The 26,438-nt window shown below is 39.9% G+C and overlaps 1 protein-coding gene across 2 annotated transcripts in view; it reads left to right on the top strand.

Annotated features, from left to right (window-relative positions):
* The window catches only part of ZNF608 (zinc finger protein 608), a 101,509-nt gene extending 75,781 nt beyond the window's left edge, over positions 1 to 25,728 (top strand). The window contains exons 4-10 of one of the 2 annotated variants that reach the window (XM_074953042.1): positions 15,483 to 15,570; positions 16,055 to 18,506; positions 20,221 to 20,638; positions 21,178 to 21,350; positions 22,268 to 22,421; positions 23,684 to 23,765; positions 24,842 to 25,728. In XM_074953042.1, coding sequence (XP_074809143.1) covers positions 15,483 to 15,570; positions 16,055 to 18,506; positions 20,221 to 20,638; positions 21,178 to 21,350; positions 22,268 to 22,421; positions 23,684 to 23,765; positions 24,842 to 24,848 — 3,374 coding nt within the window. In that variant the 3' untranslated portion in view covers positions 24,849 to 25,728. Of the gene's footprint in view, positions 1 to 15,482; positions 15,571 to 16,054; positions 18,507 to 20,220; positions 20,639 to 21,177; positions 21,351 to 22,267; positions 22,422 to 23,683; positions 23,770 to 24,841 lie in introns of those variants that run through there. The other variant, XM_074953043.1, reaches the window with a different exon arrangement.
* The last annotated feature ends 710 nt before the right edge of the window (positions 25,729 to 26,438 follow it).

The following is a 26,438-nucleotide window of genomic DNA, read 5'->3' as shown; positions in this document are numbered from 1 at the left end:
ACTGTCTGAAAGTGGAAAAGTCTCCATGGTACACCAGCATGCCAAGGCAATTAGGCTTGACTGTCATCCATGTTTAGGCATTTGATTGAAAAAAATGGTTCTCACCTTTAGAAGATCATCTGGAAGATATTCAGACAATATTTGTGTAAACCTGCTGACTTCATTTTACTGGCCAAATAAATGGAAGTAAATAGAAACAGCACTATTGGCATCAGTGCTGCACCCATTCACACCAGTAGAGAATTTGGCCCTATAATCCAGCCCTTGAGTTATTTAGGAAGATAGGTTAGAGTTGATCTAAGTAAACTAGCATTTCTCTGGTAGTTGCTGTGATCTACATCTCATGTGAGCATTTAATTGCTCTCCTATTATAATTCATTTAGTGGCTACTTGTGTAGTGCTTTGAAAGTATGACATATTTTATAAAGTCATGATTTTCAAAAATTGGGGTCTAAAGTTAGGCTCCTAAATTGTTAACGCTGAACCTAAATTAGTGATCTCATTTTCAAACTTTTGAGCACTGGCATCAAAAAATCTTGGCTTAAGTTTATTATTATGATTTAGTAACAGAACTAAGAAAGCAAATAATGTATTATCGTAATCTTACATGTATTGTCTAGTTCTTTCAGCTGCAGGGCTGTTGGGGTGACTACAAGGGTTTCTGAAGCTACTCAGAGCATTAGGCTTGAGGTGGCCCCATTCCTAATCTAAAGTCTGGGGGAGAAGAATTACTCCCTCCCTACTGCCACCCTTACCTTGGCGATCCCCAGTGCCCAGCTGAGATCCTTGTGGTGAACAGTGTAGACAGAATTTATGCTTTCTCTCTTTTACTAATGTCACAACCGGTCTCCTAAGTTGTATACAGTGTAGTTAACACTAAGAAAGTATTTAGAGTTATATGTATTGTAATGCTTAGCATATATAGCACTGCTATGATATTTACTTTTACTGATTTTGTTTTTAAATCACTGCTGAAATAATATAGACTTTTCGCCCACCAAAATTGTGTTACATACCTTATTATCTAGATTTATATTCAGTAGCCAATGAATTTCAGGCCTGCTATTTGGTATCCAATGAGTGAAAAGAAGAAAGGAAAAGAAAAGTGGGTTCATGAAAACATCACGAAAACATACAAAATACTTCTTCATTAAACTTGCTGAGGACTGTATTTTAAATTTTCACTTTTCATGTCATTCTTTCATCCAAAACCAAAACTCCAGTACATGCTTACAGTTTCTACCCTTCATATGCACTAAATTGAGTAATACTATCCCAAAATGTTGTTGGGAACACCCTGTTGTGTCCTTGGGGATATTTATGTATATTCTGTTTTCGCAACTGGTTTAGCTTCATTTTTGCCATAATTATCACTTCCTACAATGTGGCTGTGAAACTGAAGAGCAATGAAAGATCCTCAAAATGTGAAGTAAGAATAAATGTCTCTCAGATAGGATCTTCTGCCACTGCTAAGGGCCTGATCCAGAGCCCCCCAAAGTCAATGGAAAGGATCACATAGAATTCATTGGTCTTTGGGACAGCGCCTAACTATTCTTTGGCATCTCTTACACTTACATTAAGGCCTATTTGTAAGACCTTGACTGAGCTATTGACTAACTGGTCAATGGATGTTGGCGCAAAAAAATATTGACCATCTTAGGTAACATGATCCTGTCTCGTTCTATTGGATTGTTTTTGAGAATCCAAAGGTGTAATACATTTACTTTCTTTCTTAGAGAACTGGTTACTTGTGTCCACTTTGCAATAAAAAAGGAAATCTACAGCAGCAGGAGTGTCAACTTCTGAAATATTGAAAAAGATTGTTCCTTACACTTGGCTGTTTTGATTTCTGGGTGCTTGACACAGCTTGGTGTGCAGGATATCACTAGTTACAGAAGTATCCTAATTGTGAATGCCTTTGTTAACTTGAATATAGAATGATATATCCAAATTGTAAAGGGAATATATGCTCCTATTTTTGGGATATGTTGTTTGCTATTATATACATAATTTGTAAACTGCGCTCAAATCCTAATACTTAAACCAACATGGAATTAGTAGTCCACTACACTAGTTTGGAAGAGTTATTTTTATTTAACCTAATCATATTTATTATTATTTTGATACGACTGCATCAAAAATGTGCTAGGCACTTTATAACTACCTACTTTTAAAGGACAAGTTCCCTGAAGAGAGAAACTTATAATCTAAATATTTTGTGATAAAATTGCATTATAAATTCCTTAGTTTTTCTCCCTCCTTGAATAGAACATTAATTTTCCCTTGGTTATTTTGAGCAGTTTTGTCCTGCCTTGTGGAAGGAATACCAATGTGCAGATAGCATCATATCCCTGATTTCCTCAAAATATTTTCCAGTTGTGCCTCCTGTTGAAATAATGCTAAAGAAATGGACTGAAGAGGGGTAGTATAATGAACAGAAAAAATAATCCTCCTCCTTTGAGTGATTGCACGTGTCCATTCCGCTGAAGGTGTGCGCACCTGCCTTTTGCACATTTGTCAGACATTTTCCCCTAAGCAGTACCTGATGGGGCGGTATGAGTGCCCTCTGGCGCTTTGCGCCACTGCACGCAGGTATGAGGGGCCATGCTGCCCTGACCCACCTCAGTTCCTTCCTACTGCCAGTGATGATTGTTGGAGTGCTGATCTTTGTGTCTGTAAATCTTCTTTCTAATAGTGTATATGGTACCTGTAGAGTTAGTTTTTAGTCTAGTGTAGTGTGTTTGTACATATTTAGAGATAAGAATAAGTTTGGAATAGTAATTTTCTAGAGTGGGGTTCCTGGTTGGATACCGGGCTCTATACCAGACTAATGCCTCATTCTCCTGACTTCAAGGCCTGTCAGCCATGTAATAAATTTGTCAGTGAGCGACCCACACCCCAGCTGCTTTGAGTGTCTGTGAGAGGTGCGTGTGAGTGACAAATGTCACATTTGTAGGGGCTTCAAACCCCAATAGAAAAAGGACAGGGTTGCCAGACTCAAGTACTTGTTATTGAAGTCTGCACTTCGCCTGCCGTCAGAACCTTCCTGCTCAGAATGGGTACTGAGCACATCTGACTCAGTTAGGAGTGCTCCCCCTTTTCTGAGTCCAGAGGCAGATCCTTGTTGCCGGTACCTAAGAAAAGACACCAAAGACTCTGTACCGCGGCCTTCAAATTCTACAGTGAAGGGACCGAATGGAGGCAAGGACTCAAAGGTACGCTCAAAGAAGAGTCACCTCCTGACACAGTTCATAAGACAGGAGGGATTGCTGAATCTGGAGGACCATAATTGTCCAAGGAGATCAATCCCTAAAAGACTGGCATATCTTTCGGTACTGCAGACTCAGGAGCCCTTTTCAGTGCCATCTACAATTCTGACTTTTGTCATAGCCAGAGAGTTGCATAACCTGTCAGTGCCAGCTTCCCCTGCTGTTCAGGAATCTCACCCGTTACTGGGATTGGAAGCGTATGCTTCTGGAGTCCCAGCTCCAGCCCCAGAGCACTGTTTGGTACCTGTGGCTTCTACAGTTGTGGCTTCTCTACGTGGGGTTCAATTTAGAGGGAAGCCAGCAATGATCTTATTGGTACCCCCATCTTCAGACTTGGAGCTGGTCTCCCTGGTACTGATGGGGTCAGCTCCACTGTGGTCTGAGAAAGTGGAATCCTTATCAGACTCTGAGGTGGGTGCCTTCCCATTGTGGTACCAGCCACAGCTTCAGCACTGTATGAGCCAATGGCCTGCACATAGCTGGGTCCTGCCTCTGTATCAGTGACTCTTTTGGGCTTCCCTCCACATTCTAGAGCCTCTCCACTTCAATATTGGCTAGACACAGGGACCATCTGCAGCAAGGTAACCATCTTCCTTCCCCCCAGGACTGGTGTCGGACAGTGTGCTTGGGACTCTCCTGTGGAGGAACTGGAGTAGGGACCTCCTCAACAACCCTTAGCTGCTGCTGCTGCTTCTTCATGGCCTGATGAGGTGGTAGTGACTGAGTCTGTTTTTCCCTCTTCTGATGATTTCAGAGCTCATCAAGACTTGTTGAGGAGGTGGCTGCAGCTCTGTATTTCCACCCAGAAGAGGTGCAGCAAAGGTCACACAGGCCCATGGATATTTTAGCCTTTGCAGGACTGTCTAGGGCAGGGGTTCTCAAACTGGGGGTCATGACCTCTCAGGCGGTCACAAGGTTATTAAATGGGGGGTTGCGAGCTGTCAGCCTCCACCCCCGAACCCCGCTTTGCCTCCAGCATTTATAATAGTGTTAAATACAGAAAAAAGTATTTTTAATTTATAAGGGGGGGTCGCATTCATTGGTTTGCTGTGTGAAAGGGGTCACCAATACAAAAGTTTGAGAAACACTGGTCTAGGATAGCTGTCCCTATTAATGAAGCTAAGCTGGAACCTATCAAGGTTTTATGGCAAACCCCATCTTCCCTGCCTCCCACTGCTAAAAGGATGGAAAAGGGATTTGAGCACTTCTATAACCACCCACATCCAGGCTCCCTGGTAGTTGCTGCTGCTAACATAAAGAGAGACAGAGATACCAGGCCTCTACCCTGAAAAGAAAAGAAACAAAAAAAGCTAGACCTTGGTTTCCTCAGGATCTGTGTCTCCATATAAATATCAAGGGAACATTGGACCATCTGTTTAGCTTGGGTGGAGTTCCTTCCGCGTATCAAGGGGCAAAATTTGTCGGTATTCATAGACAACATAGCAGCAATGGTCTGTGTAAACAAACAAGGTGGACCCATTTGATAAAGCAGAAAGTTTTATTCCAGAGGAATTTTATAGTTGAGGATCGTGAACCCAGAGGCTCTGCTAGGTCTCTACAATTTCAGCCTGTGGGATAGTATCGTGAAGTTCAAAGACAAGCTCCCTGATGAGGCAAAGCAGGAGTTCAGTGCTATGGGGGAGTCGGGGAAATTAATTGCCAAAATATCATTGCAAGTGAGCTGGGATGCAACGGACTCTGTGGCTCAAGCAATGGCTTTCGCCATCATTATGTGATGTTCATCTTGGCTGCAGTCATCAGGTCTTCCCCCAGAGGAGCAACAAACCATCCAAGCCCTCCCATTTGAAGGTCCCTTGCTCTTTTCCAATAAGACAAATGAGAGGCTTCATAGTCTTAAGGATTCAAGGGAGACCCTTAAGACTCTGGAGATCTATACACCGACAACAAAAAGAAAGCTGTTCCTCCTACAGCAGTCCCAATGGTTTCAGTCCTTCATGCCGCAGCGCTCTGAGGCCTATTTTAGATCTAAGACAGCTAAACAATGAAAACAAAAGGCTGTAGGATTACTCTAGTGTCTATTATCCCTTCCTTCAATCCTGGGGACTAGTACGTTGCTCTTAGCTTAAAGGGATGCTTCTTTTCACATGGAGATTGACAGAAAGTTTCTCAGATTCATGGTCAACAGATCCCACAACCAATCTGCAGTATTGCCTTTCGGCCTGTCAGCAGCCCCTAGCTTAGTCACAAAATGCATGGCTGTAGTAGTGGCATTCCTGCAAAAGTTGGGTGTTCATGTGTTCCCCTACTTGGATGATTGGCTAAGAGGCTGCACCAGGTCTCAGGTACTCTTCAACCCTAACCACTATTCAGTCCACTTTGACACTCTCTCTGGAGCTCCTAATCAATACAAAGAAATCTATCCTCATGCCTTTCAAAGAACAGAATTTATTAGGGCAGCTCTGGACTCTACAAAGGCCGGGGCTTTGCGGCTAGAACAGAGGTTCCAAACAATGCGCATCACTGCTGTAGATCTAAAAGTGCACCCTCTCACTTTTAGTTTGGAATTGTCTCAAAATTCTAGGACACATGATGGCGGCATGCACTTGTGTTGTGTAGCATGCCAGGCTACAACCCAGAGAACAACATGGTTGGCTGGCCTTGGTGTACTCAGTGGCCCATCATCATATGGACATGGTGGTTCAAGTACCTGCACAAGTTTTATCCTCCCGGGACTGGTGGTTAGAACTTGCACATTTTTGTGAGGGAGATACCTTTTACTCTCAAGAACAGTCACTCACTCTAGTCACAGATGCGTTAGATCTAGGTTGGGGGGGTCCCTTCAGTCCCCTTCAGACTCATGGCCTTTGGTCACCTCAGTATCTGTGCCCATATGAATATCAAGGGAGCTTTGGGCCATCTGTTTAACTTGTGTGGAGTTCCTTCTGCATATAAAGGGGCAAAATTTGTTGGTACTCATAGGCAACATAGCAGCCATGATCAGTGTAAACAAACAAGGGGGACACCTTTGATAAAGTTATGCCAAGAGGTGGTCGTCTTCTGGGATTTATGCATCACCAGTCCCATCAACCTGAGAGCTGTTTACCTTCTGGGAGTTCAAAACACTTCAGTAGACCACCTAATCAGGTCGTTCACAGGTCACCACAAGTGGTCTCTTTATCCAGATGTGTTTACATCCATTTTCCAGTGGTGAGGAACTTCCCAAGTGGACCTGTTTGCAACAATAGCAAACAAAAAATGTTATCTTTTTTGTTCGCAAGGGGATCACAGCCCAGGTTCACTGACAGATGCTTTCCTCCTACCCTGGTCAGAAGATCTGCTGGATGCTTTCCCTCCAGTTCCACTCCTTCCCAAAGTCATATCCAAAGTCAAGAAATAGTCTGCTTACCTTATTCTAATAGTCCCAGCATGGCCCCATCAGCATTCGTTTTCAATTCTACTAGCCCTATTCATCAAACCTCCACAGCTGTCTCCTTCATTCCAATCTTCAGGACCTCCTCTTGACACTGTGGAAGCTTCATGGCTGACAACCTCAGAATGAGTTTTTCTCTAAGGGGATGCAGAAAATTCTTCTAAATAGTAGGAAGCTTTCAACTGGGTCTATTTATCTTGCTAAATGGAAGAGATTATCCATTTGTTCCTTTTTAAGAGACATCCCCTCAGCTCAGGCACCAGTTTGCTATATCTTGGACTATTTTTTGTTTTGGAAACAAGGGTTAGCACTTAGCCACCAAATGGACTCTGATGGAACTAACTCAAGCTTCTATCCTCCCATGTATAACTGATAACTTTTTTCAAACCCCAGTGTCCCTCAGATTTCTAAAATGTTTGCTCAGATAATACCCTCCACAGTGGAGTTTAAATTTAGTTCTAGGAAAGTGGATGGGTTCCCCCTTTGAGCCGCTAGTGACTTGTTCTCTGTTGCACCTGTCTGTGAAGGTGGCTTTCTGGGTAGCTATTACCTCAGTTAGGAGAGTACGGGAGCCTCCCTATACAATTTTCTTTAGGGGCACCGTTTTCGTTCGACCTCACCCAAAATTAAATGGTTTCCGATTTTCACATTAATCAAGCCGTTGGTTTACTGACTTTCTTTCCAAAGCTTCATTTAAATAAAGGAAAAGAAAAGTTCCATACTCCAGATGCTAGAAGAGCCTTGGTTTTTTTACTTGGATCGGACTAGACCTTTTAAGTCTTTGTCTCAGCTCTTCATTGCTGTTTCAGACAGAGTAAAGGGCCATGCAGTATCCACCCAGATGATCTCTTCCCTGATTTCCAGCTATATGCATTTGAGCTACTGATTACCCTGAGGTGCAATATTAGCCAAAGTGGTGGCTCATTCAACCAGGTCACAGGCAACTTCCATAGCCTTTCTGGCTTGTGTACCCATACTGGACATTTGTTGGGTGGCAACCTGGTCATCAGTCCATACATTTCCCTTTAACTATGACATCTCACATTAATCTAGAGAGGATGCCAGATTTGGACACGAGGTGCTGCAATCCCTGTTCAAATAGACTTCTCGCCCATCTCCAATTCGAACTGCTTGTGAGTCACCTACAGTGGAATGGACAAGTGCTGTCACTTGAAGAACTAAAAATAGTTACCTACCTGTACGTAACTGTGGTTCTTAAAGATGTGCTGCATGTGTCCATTCCACAACCTGTCCTCCTTCCCCTCTCTATCGGAGTCTTTCTGGTAGGAAGGAACTGAGTGGGTTCAGGGGCAGCAGAGCCCTTTATATCTGCTTGCAATGGTGCAAGGCACCAGAGAGCACTCATGGTGTCCCGACAGGTACTGCTGGGATATAAATCTCCGAGAACTGTGCATGAGGCATGCACACACCTATAGTGAAATGGACATGTGCAACACATCTCAAAGAACAACAGTTATGGAAATTTTTTTTATGGTTATGGTAATTATTTTTTACAGCTGTTTCCTATACCTTGGTACACACCTAAGGTGAGATATTGTGCCACACCTGGAAGAGTCTGTGAATGCTTTTGCTGTGTATTATCAGAGAAATGGTTTGTCCTGTCTGGGAATTGTGGATGGAAAGCTAGTGAAGACAGAGTGGCATAATTTGTAGTAGTGCTATGACTCATGAGATGTGCACGCAGACATTTTTTTCATCTCTGTCAATTGAGTTTTTTCTGAACAGGAAGAAGCATCTGTCAGGATGTGAAGAACCACACAAGAGTCTGTAACCACTAAAGCACATGTGCTCTCAGCACCTCAGCGTATGGGGGAGTTTTGTGGGTGAGGTCAGGGAAAGGCCAGTGAATCTGCAGGTACACTCCATGTGGATTCAGATGCAGCAAGATTAGAAGCTACTGGCCGTGTAATGCTTCTGAAACCTGGCAAGAAGATCCCTTCCCCCTCAATCCCCAGCGAATTCCCAGTTATGTAGCTTTGTTACTTGAGTTATGTGCCAGGATAAAGATTTGGACTAAAGGAACCAATTATAATAGTACATCTTAACTAGATTCAACAAGTCATTTTTTTCCAGCTATCCAGTAATTTGATCACCTCCATTTTCATCTTCCAGAGCTCTGCTGCAGTGGGCCTTCCAGTTGTGTCTCTTTATGAGGCATTCCTAAAATCCCGTGTTGCTTCTGTTCTCTCAAAGCATGTCTGTTATAATTTTAGTTGATTAAAAGTGATTCCTTCACAGCACGTTCTTAGAGAACTTGCCAGTAGCTAAAGAGATTCTGTATTCTGTACATGAAGGAATGAGAATTCATCCTCTTCCATAACTTTTCTTAGAGTAGAGAGTGAAGGCGTCCTTTCTACAGATGTCTCTGAGGTGACCTAGATCATTCTGTTTCATTCTGGGCATGTTGTTACCAAAAAGATACTGGCAAATTTAGAAGGAAGTTTAGACCCAATTCCAGCAAAAAATTTAAGTACATCATTAACTTAAACATGTGAGCAATCACATTGAAATGGGACTATACACATGCTTAAAGTTAAGGACTGATGCCAAAATGAGTAGGATATTAGTAGAACTGATTTATAAGGAAAGAACTTACTCCTATTTGCTTGACACATTATTTTTTTAAATATACAGTATTGACTTTCTTATACTGGAAGGTCATGTGAATGTCTTCTAAGAATTATTGAATTTCTTATTGATTTCAGTTATTCTGTGCTTGTGCCTACTTCTGATGCCTGTCTCTGTGCTTTTTCTTTTTTTAAAATGTAACATGCATATACTCTATATATACACAATATAAAAACTACATACATTTAACATTATTAAGTGCAGGGAAATATAATGGAATACAAGTATATAAACACCAAAGAGGGAGACGAATCATTGAGGATGATACATGTGGTTTTAACAAGAAGTAACAAAATGTATTTAACTAAGGTTAAATGTAGACAGAATATTAGGAAAATACAGAGAGCATTCTAATGCTTTGGCATAATCTCCCAAGAGAAGACATAGAAGCCCAGTTGCTTTGTACATTTAGAACAAGACTGGACAACATACTGAAAATCTACGTTAGGGAACAATTCTGTAGTAGCAGAGAGAGATGGGCTAGATAGCATAATAGAATTTAAAGATGGGGAAGATCTATGATTTCCACTCTCAGGGTTATGGTCGTTAGAATAAAATGAGATGAAAGTATTAACATTACCGCTGAAATAATTTTAATGGATCTCCATGGTTAAGAAATGTAGAGTTGACATTTAGTTTGGAGCTTCTAGTTTGCAGAAACCAAATTTCCAGTGACCAATCATTAATTGTCATCATATATCTTCACTGGCACTTTCTTCCTTCTTTTAAGTTTTTGCCCATTCACTTGAGTAGTCCAGGGATCGCAAAACATTAAATAAAAAGAAAAGGAGTACTTGTGGCACCTTAGAGACTAACAAATTTATTTGAGCATAAGCTTTTGTGAGCTACAGCTCATTTCATCGGATGCATGCAGTGGAAAATACGGTGGGGAGATTTATATACATAGAGAACATGAAACAATGGGTGTTACCATACACACTATAACCAGAGTGATCACTTAAGGTGAGCTATGACCAGCAGGAGAGTTGCAAGGGGGGGGGGGGGGGGGAGAGACATTAAATGATTTCAGCACTTGAGTAAAATGCTATACTGTTTATTTTCCCAAAGCCAAAACTTGCCATTCTCATTTGGCTCTAGTGGCATATGTGGTCTGAATGTACACTTCCCTATATGAGAGCAATCCACACAGGAATTTATATGCAAGACATATGGACATAATACAGACACACAGTTCTAAATAGATATTTGTATATAGGAATATCTGTCTCCAACTGTAAAGCTCTCATGCAGAGGAACATTGTAGATGGATGAGATTTCTCAAAGAGTATAACTACTCTCTCCCCTCCTCCTTGAAGATGAAACTTCCTTCATTTATTTGTTTTTATCAATCACAGTATAATATTGCTCTGGTTTTATTGACCACTCAGCTAAAGCTTCTATAAATGATAACAGATTGGAATAGAACATAACATAAGAATAGCCATACTGGGTCAGACCAAAGGTCCATCCAGCCCAGTATCCTGTCGACCGACAGTGGCCAATGCCAGGTACCCCAGAGGGAGTGAACTTAACAGGTAATGATCTAGTGATCTCTCTCCTGCCATCTATCTCCACCTCTGACAAACAGAAGCTAGGGACGCCATTCCTTACCCATCCTGGCTGATAGCCATTAATGGACTTAACCTCCATGAATTTATCCAGTTCTCTTTTAAACCCTGTTATAGTCCTAGCCTTCACAACCTCCTCAGGCAAGGAGTTCCACAGGTTGACTGTGTGCTGAGTGAAGAAGAACTTCCTTTTATTTGTTTTAAACCTGCTATCCATTAATTTCATTTGGTGGCCCCTAGTTCTTATATTATGGGAACAAGTAAATAACTTTTCCTTATTCACTTTCTCCACACCACTTATGATTTTATATACTTCTGTCATATCCCCACTTAGTCTCCTCTTTTCCAAGCTGAAAAGTCCTAGCCTCTTTAATGTCCCCTCATATGGGACCCGTCCCAAACCCCTAATCATTTTCGCTGCCCTTTTCTGAACCTTTTCTAATTTCAGTATATCTTTTTTGAGAAGAGGGGACCACATCTGTACGCAGTATTCAAGATGTGGGCGTACCATGGATTTATATAAGGGCAATAAGATATTCTCTGTCTTATTCTCTATCCCTTTTTTAATGAATCCTAACATCCCGTTCGCTTTTTTGACTGCTGCTGCACACTGCGTGGATGTCTTCAGAGAACTATCCACAATGACTCCAAGATCCTTCTCCTGTTTAGTTGTAGCTAAATTAGCCCCCATCATATTATATGTTTGGTTGGCATTATTTTTTTCCGATGTGCATTACTTTACATTTATCCACATTAAATTTCATTTGCCATTTTGTTGCCCAATCATTTAGTTTTGTGAGATCTTTTTGAAGTTCTTCACAGTCTGCTTTGGTCTTAACTATCTTGAGCAGTTTAGTATCATCTGCAAACTTTGCCACCTCACTGTTTAACCCTTTCTCCAGATCATTTATGAATAAGTTGGATAGGATTGGTCCTAGGACTGACCCTTGGGCAACACCACTAGTTACCCCTCTCCATTCTGAAAATTTACCATTTATTCCTACCCTTTGTTCCCTGTCTTTTAACCAGTTCTCAATCCATGAAAGGATCTTCCCTCTTATCCCATGACAACTTAATTTACATAAGAGCCTTTGGTGAGGGACCTTGTCAAAGGCTTTCTGAAAATCTAAGTACACTATGTCCACTGGATCCCCCTTGTCCACATGTTTGTTGACCCCCTCAAAGAACTCTAATAGATTAGTAAGACATGATCTCCCTTTGCAGAAACCATGTTGATTTTTGCGCAACAATTTATGTTCTTCTATGTGTCTGACAATTTTATTCTTTGCTATTGTCTCAACTAATTTGACTGGTACTGATGTTTAGACTTACTGGTTTGTAATTGCCAGGATCACCTCTAGACTAGAGCCCTTCTTAAATATTCGCGTTACATTAGCTATCTTCCAGTCATTGGGTACAGTAGCTGATTTAAAGGACAGGTTACAAACCATAGTTAATAGTTCCGCAATTTCACATTTGAGTTCTTTCAGAACTCTTGGGTGAATGCCATCTGATCCCAGTGACTTGTTACTGTTAAGTTTCTCAATTAATTCCAAAACCTCCTCTAGTGATGATAATTCCTAAGATTTGTCACCTACAAAAAATGGCTCAGGTTTGGGAATCTCCCTAACATCCTCAGCTGTGAAGACTGAAGCAAAGAATTCATTTAGTTTCTCTGCGATGACTTTATCGTCTTTAAGTGCTCCTTTTGTATCTCGATCATCCAGGGGCCCCACTGGTTGTTTAGCAGGCTTCCTGCTTCTGATGTACTTTAAAAACATTTTGTTATTACCTTTTGAGTTTTTGGCTAGCTGTTCTTCAAACTCCTTCTGGGCTTTTCTTATTACATTTTTACATTTAATTTGGTAGTGTTTATGCTCCTTTCTATTTACCTCACTAGGATTTGACTTCCACTTTTTAAAAGATGCCTTTTATCTCTCACTGCGTCTTTTACATGGTTGTTAAGCCATGGTGGCTCTTTTTTTAGTTCTTTTACTGTGTTTTTTAATTTGGGGTATACATTTAAGTTGAGCCTCTAATGGTTTACTATTTTGAGGTATCAGTTTCATTTAGGCCGTTATTTATAAAATCTTACCCTGCCTTAAACAGTGCCACAGATGATTAATAATTAATAACTTATTTTTTAAGTAATCCTTTTCTTAATCCTGTTTTCCTGTGAGCAAATTCAGTTCTTACAGTTTTGAATAGGTTTGAATGCTATCTTAAACAGTTCAATGACATGAGTCTCAGTGTATAAACACAACGCAGTTTAGCAGACAGTAACCTTTCGTCACATTGACAAGCCTAGTTAGTGCAAACAAACCAGTGTTTGATTTACAGAGTCAAGAAGCATTAGGCAAGCCTCTCTCATTGTTCGGATTATTCCTGCCTGATAAAACAGTTTCTGCATATACAGTCTCTCTCACTCAGTCAGTCACCCTCTCACTTACTGCTCTGTTCTGTGGTGTTGCATCATTTTTTCCCTTTGAAGCTTACTTATCCGAGGCACTTGCTTTTTGTGGTCTGTGCTGCAGTGCTCAGCCCAGCCAATCGGATAGTAATGCTCGCAGTAGGAGTTGGCCAATCCAAAGCCTGCTTTTGCTGGAAACGTGAAACCCTTAGGGGAATGCAATAACAAAAGCCTTTCACTGCAGACAAATGTTAAGTGTCTGTGCAGACTTTTCTCGTTTTTAATTTTATTACTCTAAGAATGGACGGTTTGTTGTTTCTTTCATGTTTCCTTTCAAGCAATTTTAATTATACATTTGTGCTACATCAGAGACTTCGAAACACAGTGATTCAGCCTATTGCATCTAAAGCGAAAATGCAGTAACCTTCTGGCAATACAAATATATTCCAGTGTTGTAAATATAGCTGACATGCTGAAGAATTTTAAGAAGCTGGAAAGGTCTCTAACACCACACACGATGCCCTAGAGAGCAAATGATGGGAAAAACCTTCACTCCCTCCCCCCCCCCCCCATAGCTTTGTCAGGTGTTTGTTTTTTATTTTAAAGGGGTCAGAATAAATGTCCCCAGCTATTCCATTTTGTTAATATCAAAGCATAGATGATAAAAAATAAATTTAATATACTGATTGTCTAAATAGGAATTTTAGCCTGATCTTTTATATCCTGGGAGCCTGTTTTTAGCCTTGGTTGAAGAGTGATTTATTTTTTGTCCTTTAGACCATCTTACCACAATATATGGTATTCTACTGTCAACTTATAATAATAGCAACTTAAAACCATATGGGGAACAATTTTCAAATCTGCTATTGAGAATTTTCAAGGAAATCCCTTCTTCCCTAGTACTTTAGCTAACAGCACTTCAAATACTTTCCTGCTGTTAAAAGGTCCCTAAGGAAATAAGCTGGAGGTTACATGTTTACTTTACATTGGTGCTGCAGAGTGGAATAGTTTTAGTGTAAAATTAGAAATCACACTGGTAAAACAAAGCAAGCAGACAGGCTAGAAACGTATTTGGCACAGTGCCATTATTATTTCCATTGTAGGAAAGCTAAAGCTAGCTAGAACAAGGAGAGTGTAGAGAAATACAAACCATGAGATTCGCGTGTGTAGTTTTAGTTAAATATTTAGTTCTTTAGAATGAATTTCTGTGAATCTGCTAACATTTTGCACCATGCCACTTCTTCTGCCTAGGTGAAATTAATCTTTTCAGCATGCATTCTAAAGAGAAATGATAACTGATTCAGAATATTACCTTATGTTTATCTACAGTATCTAATGAATTAAAGGGGTAATTATGTTGACTAGTCCACAAACATGATTATAAATTGTCTCTGTCTGTGAAAAAGTGTTTGAGAGAAAGCTGAATGAGTTTGAATGAAACCCTCCATTTAATTTTTTTTAAAAGAAGCCCCTAACATACATACTTAATAATACATTGATTTTTCAGATAAAACAAAATTTTAAGCCCACATTTATTGTGCAGATTTATTTAAATTTTAACATAAGTATTTTTAAAGAAAAGCTTTAAATGATAAAGCCATTAACATTGAAACAGCACATTGGTTTATTATTATTATTTATTATTATTATTTGTCTTCCTAAATGCCTCAATTTAGGTTGGAGGCCAGGTTAATGGAAGGCTCACAATGACAGAGAGAATGCAAATAATATAGAGGGTTTGTAGATATCCCTATATAACAAAACTTGTGTGTGTGGTGATTTGGATATTTGTAATTTCAAATCAATAATATCACCACTATAGTATTGTTGAAAACAAAGCACATTCTTCTGAGTCACCTACTGATTTAAGCACTGGTAACTGGTGCTCAGTTTATGCTGGCTGCCTGCCAAATGAAAGCAATTATGTGCAGTAATAGCAAAATTAAGAGGTGAATGTTGCCGTTTTACAGCAGGACATGGCAAAAACCATTTCCTTCTGTCAGCTGTATCTTGATCTCACATACGCGCGCGCACACACACACACTCTTTCCTGTGGGTTTTAACTTGAGGTCCCTGAAACCAGAAAAGAGGAAGATGTAGACCACAGCTTTTGAAAGCAAATAAGAATGGGGCTCTGTTCGTTTTTTAAAAAAAGTTGTAACTGTGATAATATTTTGTTTTTCTTCCTCCTACAGGTGTCCTAGTGGTAAATGTTACATGGCGGAACAAGACTTATGTCGGGACCCTGCTGGATTGTACAAAGCATGATTGGGCCCCTCCCAGGTAGGCAGTCATTCTGGGACTGTTTTTTCTCCACTCTTCCCCCCCCGCCCCACTCCCAAATCTTTGGCAAGAAACCAAATAGAGATTAATAAAGAACAACTGTATATAATTGACACCATTCAGAAGAAGAATGAGTAATTCTCTTTCACACTGCAAAATGCAGACGTTGAGCTGGCAATTTGTATTTTCTATTGTTGTGTTACTGAAAAAATATCTTTGAAATTGAGTTTATTTTAAAATATTTTCTTGGATACAAAGAAATACTTTTTTTCTCTTTGTCAGTAATATTCCTGAAGCAAATGTTTTCTCTTTCATGACATTAATATTTGAAAGAGAGCACCCTTCCTCTAACAGCATTGCAGATTCTGTTACATAAAGCTGTGTCGTTCTGATATTTGAAATATCAGTTCATGGTTGAAACAGCTGATGGTGTCTGGTGGTGATGTTTTAGTCTCTGTTCTGACATCTGTTCTTCTTAACTTAGGTTTTGTGAATCGCCAACAAGTGACCTGGAAATGCGAGGAGGTCGGGGGAGAGGAAAGCGAGCAAGGTCTGCTGCAGCTGCACCTGGAAATGATGTTAGCTTTACAGAGTCAAGAGGACTGCAGAACAAGAACAGGGGTGGTGCCAATGGGAAGGGGAGGCGGGGCAGCCTTAATTCAAGTGGACGCAGGACACCCCCAAATTGTGCAGTGGAGGATGTCAAAGCTAGCCCCTCATCCACGAATAAGAGGAAAAATAAGCCTCCGATGGAGCTAGACTTGAACTCCAGTTCAGAGGACAATAAATCTGGAAAGCGCATTCGCACCAATTCTAGAAGCACTCCAACCACCCCACAGGGGAAACTTGAGACTACGTTTTTGGACCAAGGCTGCTCTTCTCCAGTATTGATTGATTGCCCTCACCCCAATTGCAACAAAAAGTACAAGCACATTAATGGACTGCGTTACCACCAGGCTCATGCACATTTAGATCCAGAAAACAAACTGGAGTTTGAGCCTGACAGTGAAGATAAAATTTCAGACTGTGAGGAAGCATTAAGTAATGTGGCACTTGAATGCAGTGAGCCAAGCACAAGTATATCAAGTTTTGATCAGCTAAAAGCACCAACATCTCCTTGCCCTCTTAATACCCCTGGGACACCCAAGGGGAAAAGAGAGTTGACCAATAATGGTCCAACTTCAATCATCAGTTCTAAAACTGGCAAAAATTCTGGTAAAAAGAAGGGCCCAAACAGTGAATTGAACACCCTTCCTGTAATTTCTAATATGGCAGCCACACTGGACAATTGCTCAGTAGCAGATGGCAGTTTGGCCTCTGAAATGCCCAAACTGGAAGCTGAAGGATTAGTAGACAAGAAAAATTTGGGAGAAAAAGACAGGGGCAAAAAAGCCAATACCTGCAAAGTGGATAAAAATCTGTCAAAACTTAAAACAGCTAGGCCCATTGCCCCAGCTCCAGCTCCTACTCCTCCCCAATTAATAGCTATACCCACTACAGCCTTTACAACCACCACTACAGGGACAATACCCGGATTGCCCTCACTCACAACTACTGTTGTTCAGGCTACACCAAAGAGCCCTCCGTTAAAACCTATTCAACCAAAGCCCACAATTATGGGAGAGCCAAGCACTGTAAACCCCGCTCTCACATCACTCAAAGACAAAAAGAAAAAGGAGAAGAGAAAGCTGAAGGACAAAGAAAGCAAAGAGACTGGAAGTCCTAAAATGGATTCTAAGCTGGGAAAGCTAGAGGATTCAAAAGGGTCTGGGAAAGATTTATCTGGACATTTTTTAAAGGACCATCTCAACAAGAATGAAGTGTTAGCTAATGGACTGTCAGAGTCTCAAGAGAGCAGGATGGCAAGTATTAAAGCTGAAGCGGATAAGGTTTACACTTTCACAGACAATGCACCCAGCCCTTCTATAGGGAGTGCCTCCAGAATGGAATGCAGCACTTTGGTGAATGGACAATCTTCTCTGGCGCCACTGCATGTGTTGACACAAAATGGTGCAGATAGTGCAGCTGCTAAAACCAACAGCCCGGCTTACTCTGATATTTCTGATGCTGCGGACGATGGTGGTTCTGACAGCAGGTCAGAGGGCATGAGGTCAAAGGCCAGCTCTCCTTCAGATATTATTTCTAATAAGGAAAGTGTTGTAAAAGGACATTCTTCAATCACAGCACAATCATCACAAGTAAAAGAGTCCCATTCTCCCTATTACCATGGCTACGATCCTTATTATTCTCCAAGTTACATGCACTCTGGACAGGTCAGCACCCCTGCAGCTGGGAACAGCAGTACCTCACAGGGACTGAAGATCAAAAAGGAGGCTGAGGAAGAGGCTGAAAAGAAAGACAAGACAGAACCATCAGATTCCAAGAAAAATGATACCAATTCCACTAATTTACAGCCTCAGCATCAGTCAGTAATAACTCAGAGACATCCTGCACTTGCCCAGTCACTTTATTATGGACAGTATGCCTATGGGCTTTACATGGACCAAAAGTCCTTAATGGCCTCTAACCCTGCCTATAGGCAGCAGTATGAAAGATATTATGAGGACCAGAGACTGGCAGAGCAGAAAATGGCACAAACTGGGAGAGACTGTGAAAGGAAGAGTGAACCTCCACTGAAGGAACTAGGAAAGGATGACAACAAGCAGAAAAATATCCCCTCTGCTACTATCTCAAAGGCTCCTTCAGTTCCAGAGACAAGCAAAAATAACACTAAAATGGGGTCATCAGTCCCCAGCAAAGCTGAAGAGACAAGCAAATCACAGATTCTTTCCAATCACCAGCAGCAGCTTCAGTCTGATAGCTTCAAAGCCAAACAAATGGAAAACCATCAGCTTATAAAGGAGGCTGTGGAAATGAAATCTGTTATGGATTCAATGAAACAAACAGGAGTAGATCCTACCACAAGATTTAAACAGGTGAGACCACTGGAACTTGAACACGGATAATCTTGAATTATTCTTAAGATTTTCCTGGCACGATTTTATTGTATTTTTCTATCTTACCTAAATGGCCAAACTCTGGCACCCTTTCTGACGTTGAGTAGTACCATTTTACTGTTTCTTGAATAGATCTATTGCTTTCAGTGGGGCTTCTCAGAGAGAGGAAACCGAGCATGAGTAGAGGTGACAGAATCCAGGTTTAAGAAATTAGTTAGAAAATTTTTAATCTTAATTAAACAGAATTCATGGTTTCCATATAGAAACAAGTAGAATTAAAACTCTTAAATGTAAATTTAAGTCATTCTGCTTAGTGCAGCAGAGTGAAATTTCAAGAAATAAGCGCTCTTCACTATGAATGAAGTGCAAAGTAGATTTAAAAAAATGGCTTGGGGGTTTTTTTGTTTTTGTTTTGTTTTTTAATGACAGCTGGCATTTACTAAAGAAGGGCAAGCAGGTTCTTTGATGCTCAACTCTTTATCCTAATCCGACGTGACCTTTTCAAAATCGGGGACATCGTTCCCTATCTGTCGTCAGTAAGCTCCTGACCCCTGCAGGCCCACACAATGGGTAAAATCCTGGCCCCACTGAAGCCAAAGATGGTTTTACCACTCTGGCTCCTCCTGGCCTTCCCACATTTTAGACTGCCTTCCAATACACACCACTGCCAAGACATTTTACTGTTTCTTTGCTGTGATCCAGTGCTCCCACACTGAATATCCTCATGCTCTGGCATTTGGCACTAGATTGACTCCTAGATTTCATCTTCATAAGCCATCTTTCAAGGTAAGGTTGAGGGTCATGGAACTAGAAGGAAAGTGGGATGGTTCAAGTTTGGATAGGAGAAGATTTCCATGGACTATGATGAGTATCTGAACCAACGCTAATCCAGTTTACCTATTAGTATTTCTTATGCTGTGAACATTGACCATTAAAGTAAAATAATAGTAATTAGCCCTTGTACATCTCATAAAAAAATGTTCTTTTGTTATTCAGTAAAGATAGTGCTGTTTTATGTAATCCTGTAAAGAAACCACGTACCCACTCTTTAGCCTGTTTATAAACTGTTTTATAATAGTTAGACATATTCTACACACATTTCTCAAACTGTGACCTCAATCTCGTGAACAGTGATTTTATAACTTTGCACATGTCAACAGTCCCACTTAATTGAATGGGACTGTAATGCGTAGAGTTACTCACGTGTACAAATGTTGGCAGGATCAAGGCCAATATAAGCACCTTTCCAGCAAGATCCATTTTTCAGGTTCATCATTCCAGGTTATCTAAGTCCTTTGACGTAGCATTAGCAATGTTGTAGTTCACAGATGGGAAAATCTCTCTATGGCCATTAATCAAAATACATATATAGTATGATCACATAATGTTAACACCTAATATGTATGTAATTCATGATTAAACTAGTCAAAGGCATGGAAAGGATATAAAATGAAATAATTCAATCAGATTATGATAGAAGTGTATTGCTATTACATGGTAATATTGGCTGGAGTTTGAGCTTAAAAGTATAATGAACCTATAAGAAGCATGTCTGTCTTACAGTATACATAATCTGGGTGCGTTCTTAACACTTCTATAAAAAAAAGACGTCTACAGAAGTATGAGAAATATCAATAACTATCTTGTTTCACAGAGTGCATTTAGAACCAAATGTATTTCTCCCTCATATTAGGACGCAGATTCAAGAACATGGCATCATTATGTCTACCAGCCCAAATACCTTGATCAGCAAAAATCAGAAGAACTTGATCGGGAGAAAAAACTAAAAGAAGACAGCCCTAGAAAAACACCTAATAAGGAAGGTTCCATACCCAACCTCCCTGTCTCATTAACAAGCATTAAAGAGGAGCCGAAAGAGGTCAAGCGTTCTGATTCCCAGTCATTGGAGGAGAGCAAGATCAAAAACGATGATCGAAAGACTCCTGTAAATTGGAAGGACTCTCGGGGTGCTAGAGTGGCTGTTTCCTCACCAATGAGTCAGCATCAGTCATATATACAGTACTTGCACGCTTATCCTTACCCACAGATGTATGATCCCAACCATCCTGCATACCGTGCAGTCTCTCCTGTTCTAATGCACAGCTATCCTGGTATGTGTTCTGTAACTGGCATTGTACACTAGTAAAGATTTACACACTAACAGTGGAGTAAAACCTACATTTTAATATTGGCTGTTAGCAGCTTCACGGATGACATTTGTTTTGCTTGTTCTTATGCTAGGGAAAGTTCTGCAGATTAAACTGATTTAATACAAGATGTTCCTTTTATGAACTGTCAGAGTTCCCAGTTACAGTTTCCACAACCCCTGACAGGCTGCTGTTGCTGTTAGACTGACAGATAGTTTATTGCCTATAAAAATATTCTAAGCACTTACTGTCAGAACCATTATAGTTACTATTCCTTTCACTTAAGAGGACCCATAAATGTCTGAAATGTCTGTAAGCTCAACCCTCTTTATAACCTCCATTCATCAGGGTGAATTAGCTGAAAAAATCGAAGAACAAAGATACAATTTTATAGTCACGTGATCCATTTTTGATGTAATCCCCTGTATAGGAATCTCTCCACCCCAATGTATAACCAAATGTAAAAACAGTAACTTGATGTGGCATTTATTGTTTATCTGCAGGGGCCTATCTCTCGCCAGGATTTCATTATCCTGTTTATGGGAAGATGTCAGGGAGAGAAGAGGCGGAGAAAGTCAATACCAGCCCTAGCATCAACGCAAAATCAACCACTGAATCTAAAGCACTGGATTTGCTCCAGCAGCATGCCAACCAGTACCGCAGCAAGTCCCCTGCTGTAAGGCTTCATCTGTTGTTATTGAACAGCAATACATTTGGGGTTGGGTAGGGAAAGGGCAGAGAACATCATCCAAAAACGTGTATAGTCAAGCTATGAATTCAAGATATTTTTAATATCCGCATCTAAATCAAAAGTAATTTAAAATCAGGGTGCTTCCCTGGCATATACTGGAAGTGACAAGTATAATAGCGTTCTTGTTAATATACTTCCTAATATAAGTAGCAGATTTATATGGAAATCCAGATTCATAGATAGCTCTTGGTACATGGTACGCTTTATTAAAGTTTACCAAGAAGATCCTGTTTGAAAACAGATAATGAGATTAAAAAGTTGAACTACGGGATTTGGTAATATCCCTTCAATATATTTGCTGCGGAGTTATCTTCTGAATAGTAAATTACTAAAATCCTGTTTTGGAGATTTCCATGTCAGAGTAAACAGTGTTATTTTGCCTTCAGATAAGTCAGTAAAAGTTGTAATTGATGAAAGATAGTTTTGAAATAGCTCTCCTGATCCTGAGAGTTGGTTCAGTCCCCAGTGCAAATGAAAGAAGTCCAAGGACTGATTTACACCAGCTGCCACCAGCTCAAATAGGCTGTTAGAGCAGCCAGGAATCAGCCGGGCATAAGGGAGCCTATAGGCCACCTCCTCCTGCAGAATTGGTGGGAGAAGCAGCTTTGTGGCTGCTGTGTGATGCCTGAGGATCCCTTTATCCTGAGGGTATGGCTACACCAGCTTTAGGGCAGCTTTGTATTCTGGGGAGCAAAGCAAATCTGCTCCAGTGTACTGGAGAATCAGATCTCACAGTTCGTGTTTAAATGTCCATTGCTAGATATCCAGAGTGAGTGTACTGGTTGTGATATTCTCAATTTAAAAAATATTATATACATTTTCTTTTACCTTTTTATTGTCAGCCTGTGGAAAAATCTACAGCTGAGCGTGAGCGGGAAGCAGAGAGGGAGCGAGATCGTCACTCCCCCTTTAGCCAGCGGCACCTTCATACACACCACCACACACACGTTGGAATGGGCTACCCACTTATACCCGGGCAATATGACCCATTTCAAGGTGAGCTGTGGCTTCTGACTGTAGGATCGATGTGTCTTTTAAAGTAATTTAATTGATGTTGCAAGTATGATGTGAAGCTATTTTAATAGAAACCCGTGTTTTACAGAAACCAGAAAAAATAGTGTACATCTAGGGAGAAAGTTTGAAAACACTCAGCAAGGACTAAGCTGGTAACACCAAATGACACTATAGCTACAGATTCATGCTTGAGTAATACTGTTTTAGAACTCAACCACTGATTGCCAGTAAATTATTAAAATTTTACTTGTCAGCTAGGATATCATTCACATGAGTATTTTCAACCATAATAAAAACTGACACTAACTGATTAGAAAGACCCAAAGGACGTAAAAAAATAAACCTTTTTACACAATTAGTCTTGTGTAAACAATGGAGAGAGTATGGCAAAGAGAAAAGCTTTTAATTTTGAACAAATTTTATGTACAAGAGAGACCCTGCAGTCAACCTTGAGATTTTCACAGCTACAGCTTCTCAGTAGCACATGATCTGTTTTTATTTAGGTGAATTCAGCATGTATTGTTGCAGTCAAGGAAAAAGAAGCACAATAAGAGATGCATGAAAGATCATTCAGTCTCCCTTGATTTACCCCAGTTTTTCTTCCTTTTCTGACACTGTTCTAGCAGAATTAAGATTTCCTCCCCTGCAGTGAAGTACACACTATTACAGTTTGTAGCTAAAATGACTTTAATTCATTGTGTTCTCTCGGTGCCTTAGAGTCATTTTCCTATGCAAAAGTCTTGAATATTTCTAAATTGGATTCAGTGATTCCATACGCCTTATGGGATGCATTATGCTCATTCAGTGGGAGAAATTTAAAATGATAAGTTACTACGGAAGTATTGTATTCCAAGCAGCTAGCATGTCGTTTCTGTAATTCACTGTGACTTTTGATTCTTGTTGTTTCCTGGTACCCATTATTTCAACTGAGCTTCCTATTCAGGAATTCATACAAACCGTTTAGCACCATGCAGTGCAGTGCTTGGAAAGAAATACAATAAGGTAGAATGCCATATTTTCTTGTAAAATGCCTATTAAGGAGAATTCAGTACATTATATTAAGGCAAATTGGTCAGACCAGGCAAATTGTCTTACCTCTCTTACCTGAAATATTTGATGTATGCATCCTGCAAAAAGTGATTGGCTGCTATTTATGGTTTTTGAACTGAGGACTGTACTTATCTCTCTGAACACCATAAAATCCAAAAGTATATCCACAGTCTTCTGTTTCTTCTTTCCTTCAGGGTTGACCTCTGCTGCCCTTGTTGCCACTCAGCAGGTGGCTGCTCAGGCATCTGCATCTGGTATGTTTCCTGCACAAAGAAGGTAAATATCTTGTAACCCTTGAATTATACTTACATAGACATCTTAATAGGGAGGGAGGAAGCAAATTATAGGTTTCTAAGACTGGAGGTCTACATCCCTATAGACAGCAGCTTTTATTGAGAAGGGAGGGGGTTTTTTTGGTTAATTGTAGCTCTGTTCTTCCTAACAAGACACTTGTCGTTGACCCTCATACTATAATCATAATGTAGATAATTAATCAATGAAATAGACTGCTTCTTGTCTGAGATTTTCAGAGAATATCCTTTACCTCTTGGTACTATTAAAGTAAAACAAGTTATTATGAAGTATATAATTAGGATTCAAAATGTTTTCATAAAAGGTAAGCAAGGGATTCATTTTGGAGTAGATCCATCTAAAGTTGAGTAAACTTCTGCTCTTATGTATAAGTACAAGTGTATCTGGCTTCCTGATTTGCAGATACTTTTATTGGAAATAAAATATTTTTAGAAGGTACATTAAAGATTATATTATTTTAAAGTTACCTAGGAATCAAATGTAAACTATTTACTTGCTTTTAAATAGAATTTACTTTTCAACCTCTAAAGGAAATGAAAACCTTATATATAATAAAAATTCTGTCTTAAGTGAAATGCTCAACTCTGCCTTAACAATGGAGTCTCCACCAACACTTCCAGAATAAATCTTACACAGTAAAATTACCAATTTTCATGACTTTATCACAAGTCCCATGATATATGGTGTTTTTCTTAAAGTCCCAGCCCCCCAGAGGCAAGTGATTACATGAGAATCTCACCTTTCATTTGAATAAAAAGCAAGTTTTTAGCACTCAGTGTTGTAGAGAAAAGCCTGAGCACATGACCCAAGTGCACCCTAAAGGTTCAGAAACAAGAAGAGACACAAACTATTCCTTTCCCCCTCTCAATTTTATTATTTTTTAAAAATCTCATGATTTGGAGCAGTGGGCTAGGGTTGGCAATACTAATTACATGTGTTTAGTTTCACAGTTTTTGTGCATTTCAGGAGTTCAGAGTTAAATGATGGAAAAGGATATCCTACTAAAACCTCTTTTTTTTTTCTTTCTTTTTTTTTTTTAGAGAATGAGGAGTTTGGAAATGTACATTGTCATGTGACTGGATCACATGAGGAAGCGCTTTATTACAGACATCAGTTCCATGGTGTTAATTTGAAATGCCTTAATGGCAGGCAAAAACCAGTCATTTCGTTTTTGTAAATTGCAGATTTTATCACAGAGTAACAAATGTTGCTGTAATTAGACTTCTGTTTTTATATATATATATATATATGCGCGTATATATATATATAAATATATATATATTCTTTACTTTTTTTTTGTATCGGTAACCAGGCTCGCACACAGGGTCTGCTGCTAAGTTGCAAACCACACAATAAAGGAAAAATGTATTTGTCATGTTTAGAAAAATGTTAACCACAAAAGGCTGGTTTTTTTTGCTTTTTGCTTTTTAATTGTAAATAAATAATATTATGTATCAGTGTGCCTGAACCTTGCATACCCTTCTGATATTGCCCACAAGCCCTCAGAGAGGCTAACTGTGATGATGACACTTTGGTACAATTTAGATGTCTATTTGGTGGCTCCTGTTAAGATGCATCAGTGTAAAATGTTACTGTACTCACTGTTTCATTGTAATTGTGTATTGTGAAAAATATACATTTGGAAGGCATGGGGTTGCCAGTACCACAAAAACTGTGTTGTACATAATGTATAGATTTTAAATGGGGAAATAATGAGTATCTGTGAATAATGAAATGTCTTTTTTTTGATAATCTTGAATGGCAAATAACCCAATAGCCTGCATACCAGAAGACATCTGTGATTGTTCTATTACTTGAATAGTCCTGCAGTCTTTTTTTTAATGTTTACAATTATCCAGTTTTAGAAGAGAGACTTTAATGCCATTGCCTGGTTACTTGTTTTATGCTGTAATCTAGTTTATTTTATGTAAAATGTATATTGAATGCTTTCATTTTTATACCTGCCTTAAATAATTTGGCAATCAGAATAAAAAAAAAAAAGTTGTTTTTGTACTTTTTGGCGTCTGTCTCACCTTGCTTTCCTCTGCCCAGCTTAGAGAGAGATTGTGTCCTAGTTACTAATGGGTATGTTTGACAGACTCTGGAGGCACTATACAGTTGCTAGTGTCCCCAGAAGGACTTTTGGCTTGGTTCCCGGGCAGCACTCACCAGTTTGGCAGCTAAGCTATCCTTGAATAAGGTGAAGCATGAATCCACACTCTCCATGCCCAGCCTGTTCCATTTTCACCTTGCCCCTTCTTCCTTTTGGGCACATAGGGCCTGAGCCAAAACTGCAGTTAAAGGAGGTCTTTCCATCTACTTCAGTAGGCTTTGGATCAGGTCCCTAGTACCCATGAGTGATCTTTCTGATATTTATGCCACTAATACCTTCAGCTGAGAAATGACTGGCTGTGTGCACTAGAAACGCTAGCCAAACTTTGCCCCGGATTTAACCTGTGCAGCCTCACGGTGTGGAGTTGATTGTGTGTACCTGTGGACAGAACTAGGCCACCTTTATTTTAAATATTCCTACCCATACTACCCAAGAACATGTTGTACATGTTGTTGCATTAACAAGAAACAATGAGCTTAAAGCACTGGGCTTAAATGGCAGCAAGGGAAGTTTAGATTGGACAT

This window comes from Natator depressus, chromosome 5 (genome assembly GCF_965152275.1).
Source record: "Natator depressus isolate rNatDep1 chromosome 5, rNatDep2.hap1, whole genome shotgun sequence".
NCBI lineage: Eukaryota > Metazoa > Chordata > Testudines > Cheloniidae > Natator > Natator depressus.
The sequence above is the reverse complement of the archived record's forward strand: the minus strand, read 5'-3'. Positions and strand labels throughout refer to the sequence as shown.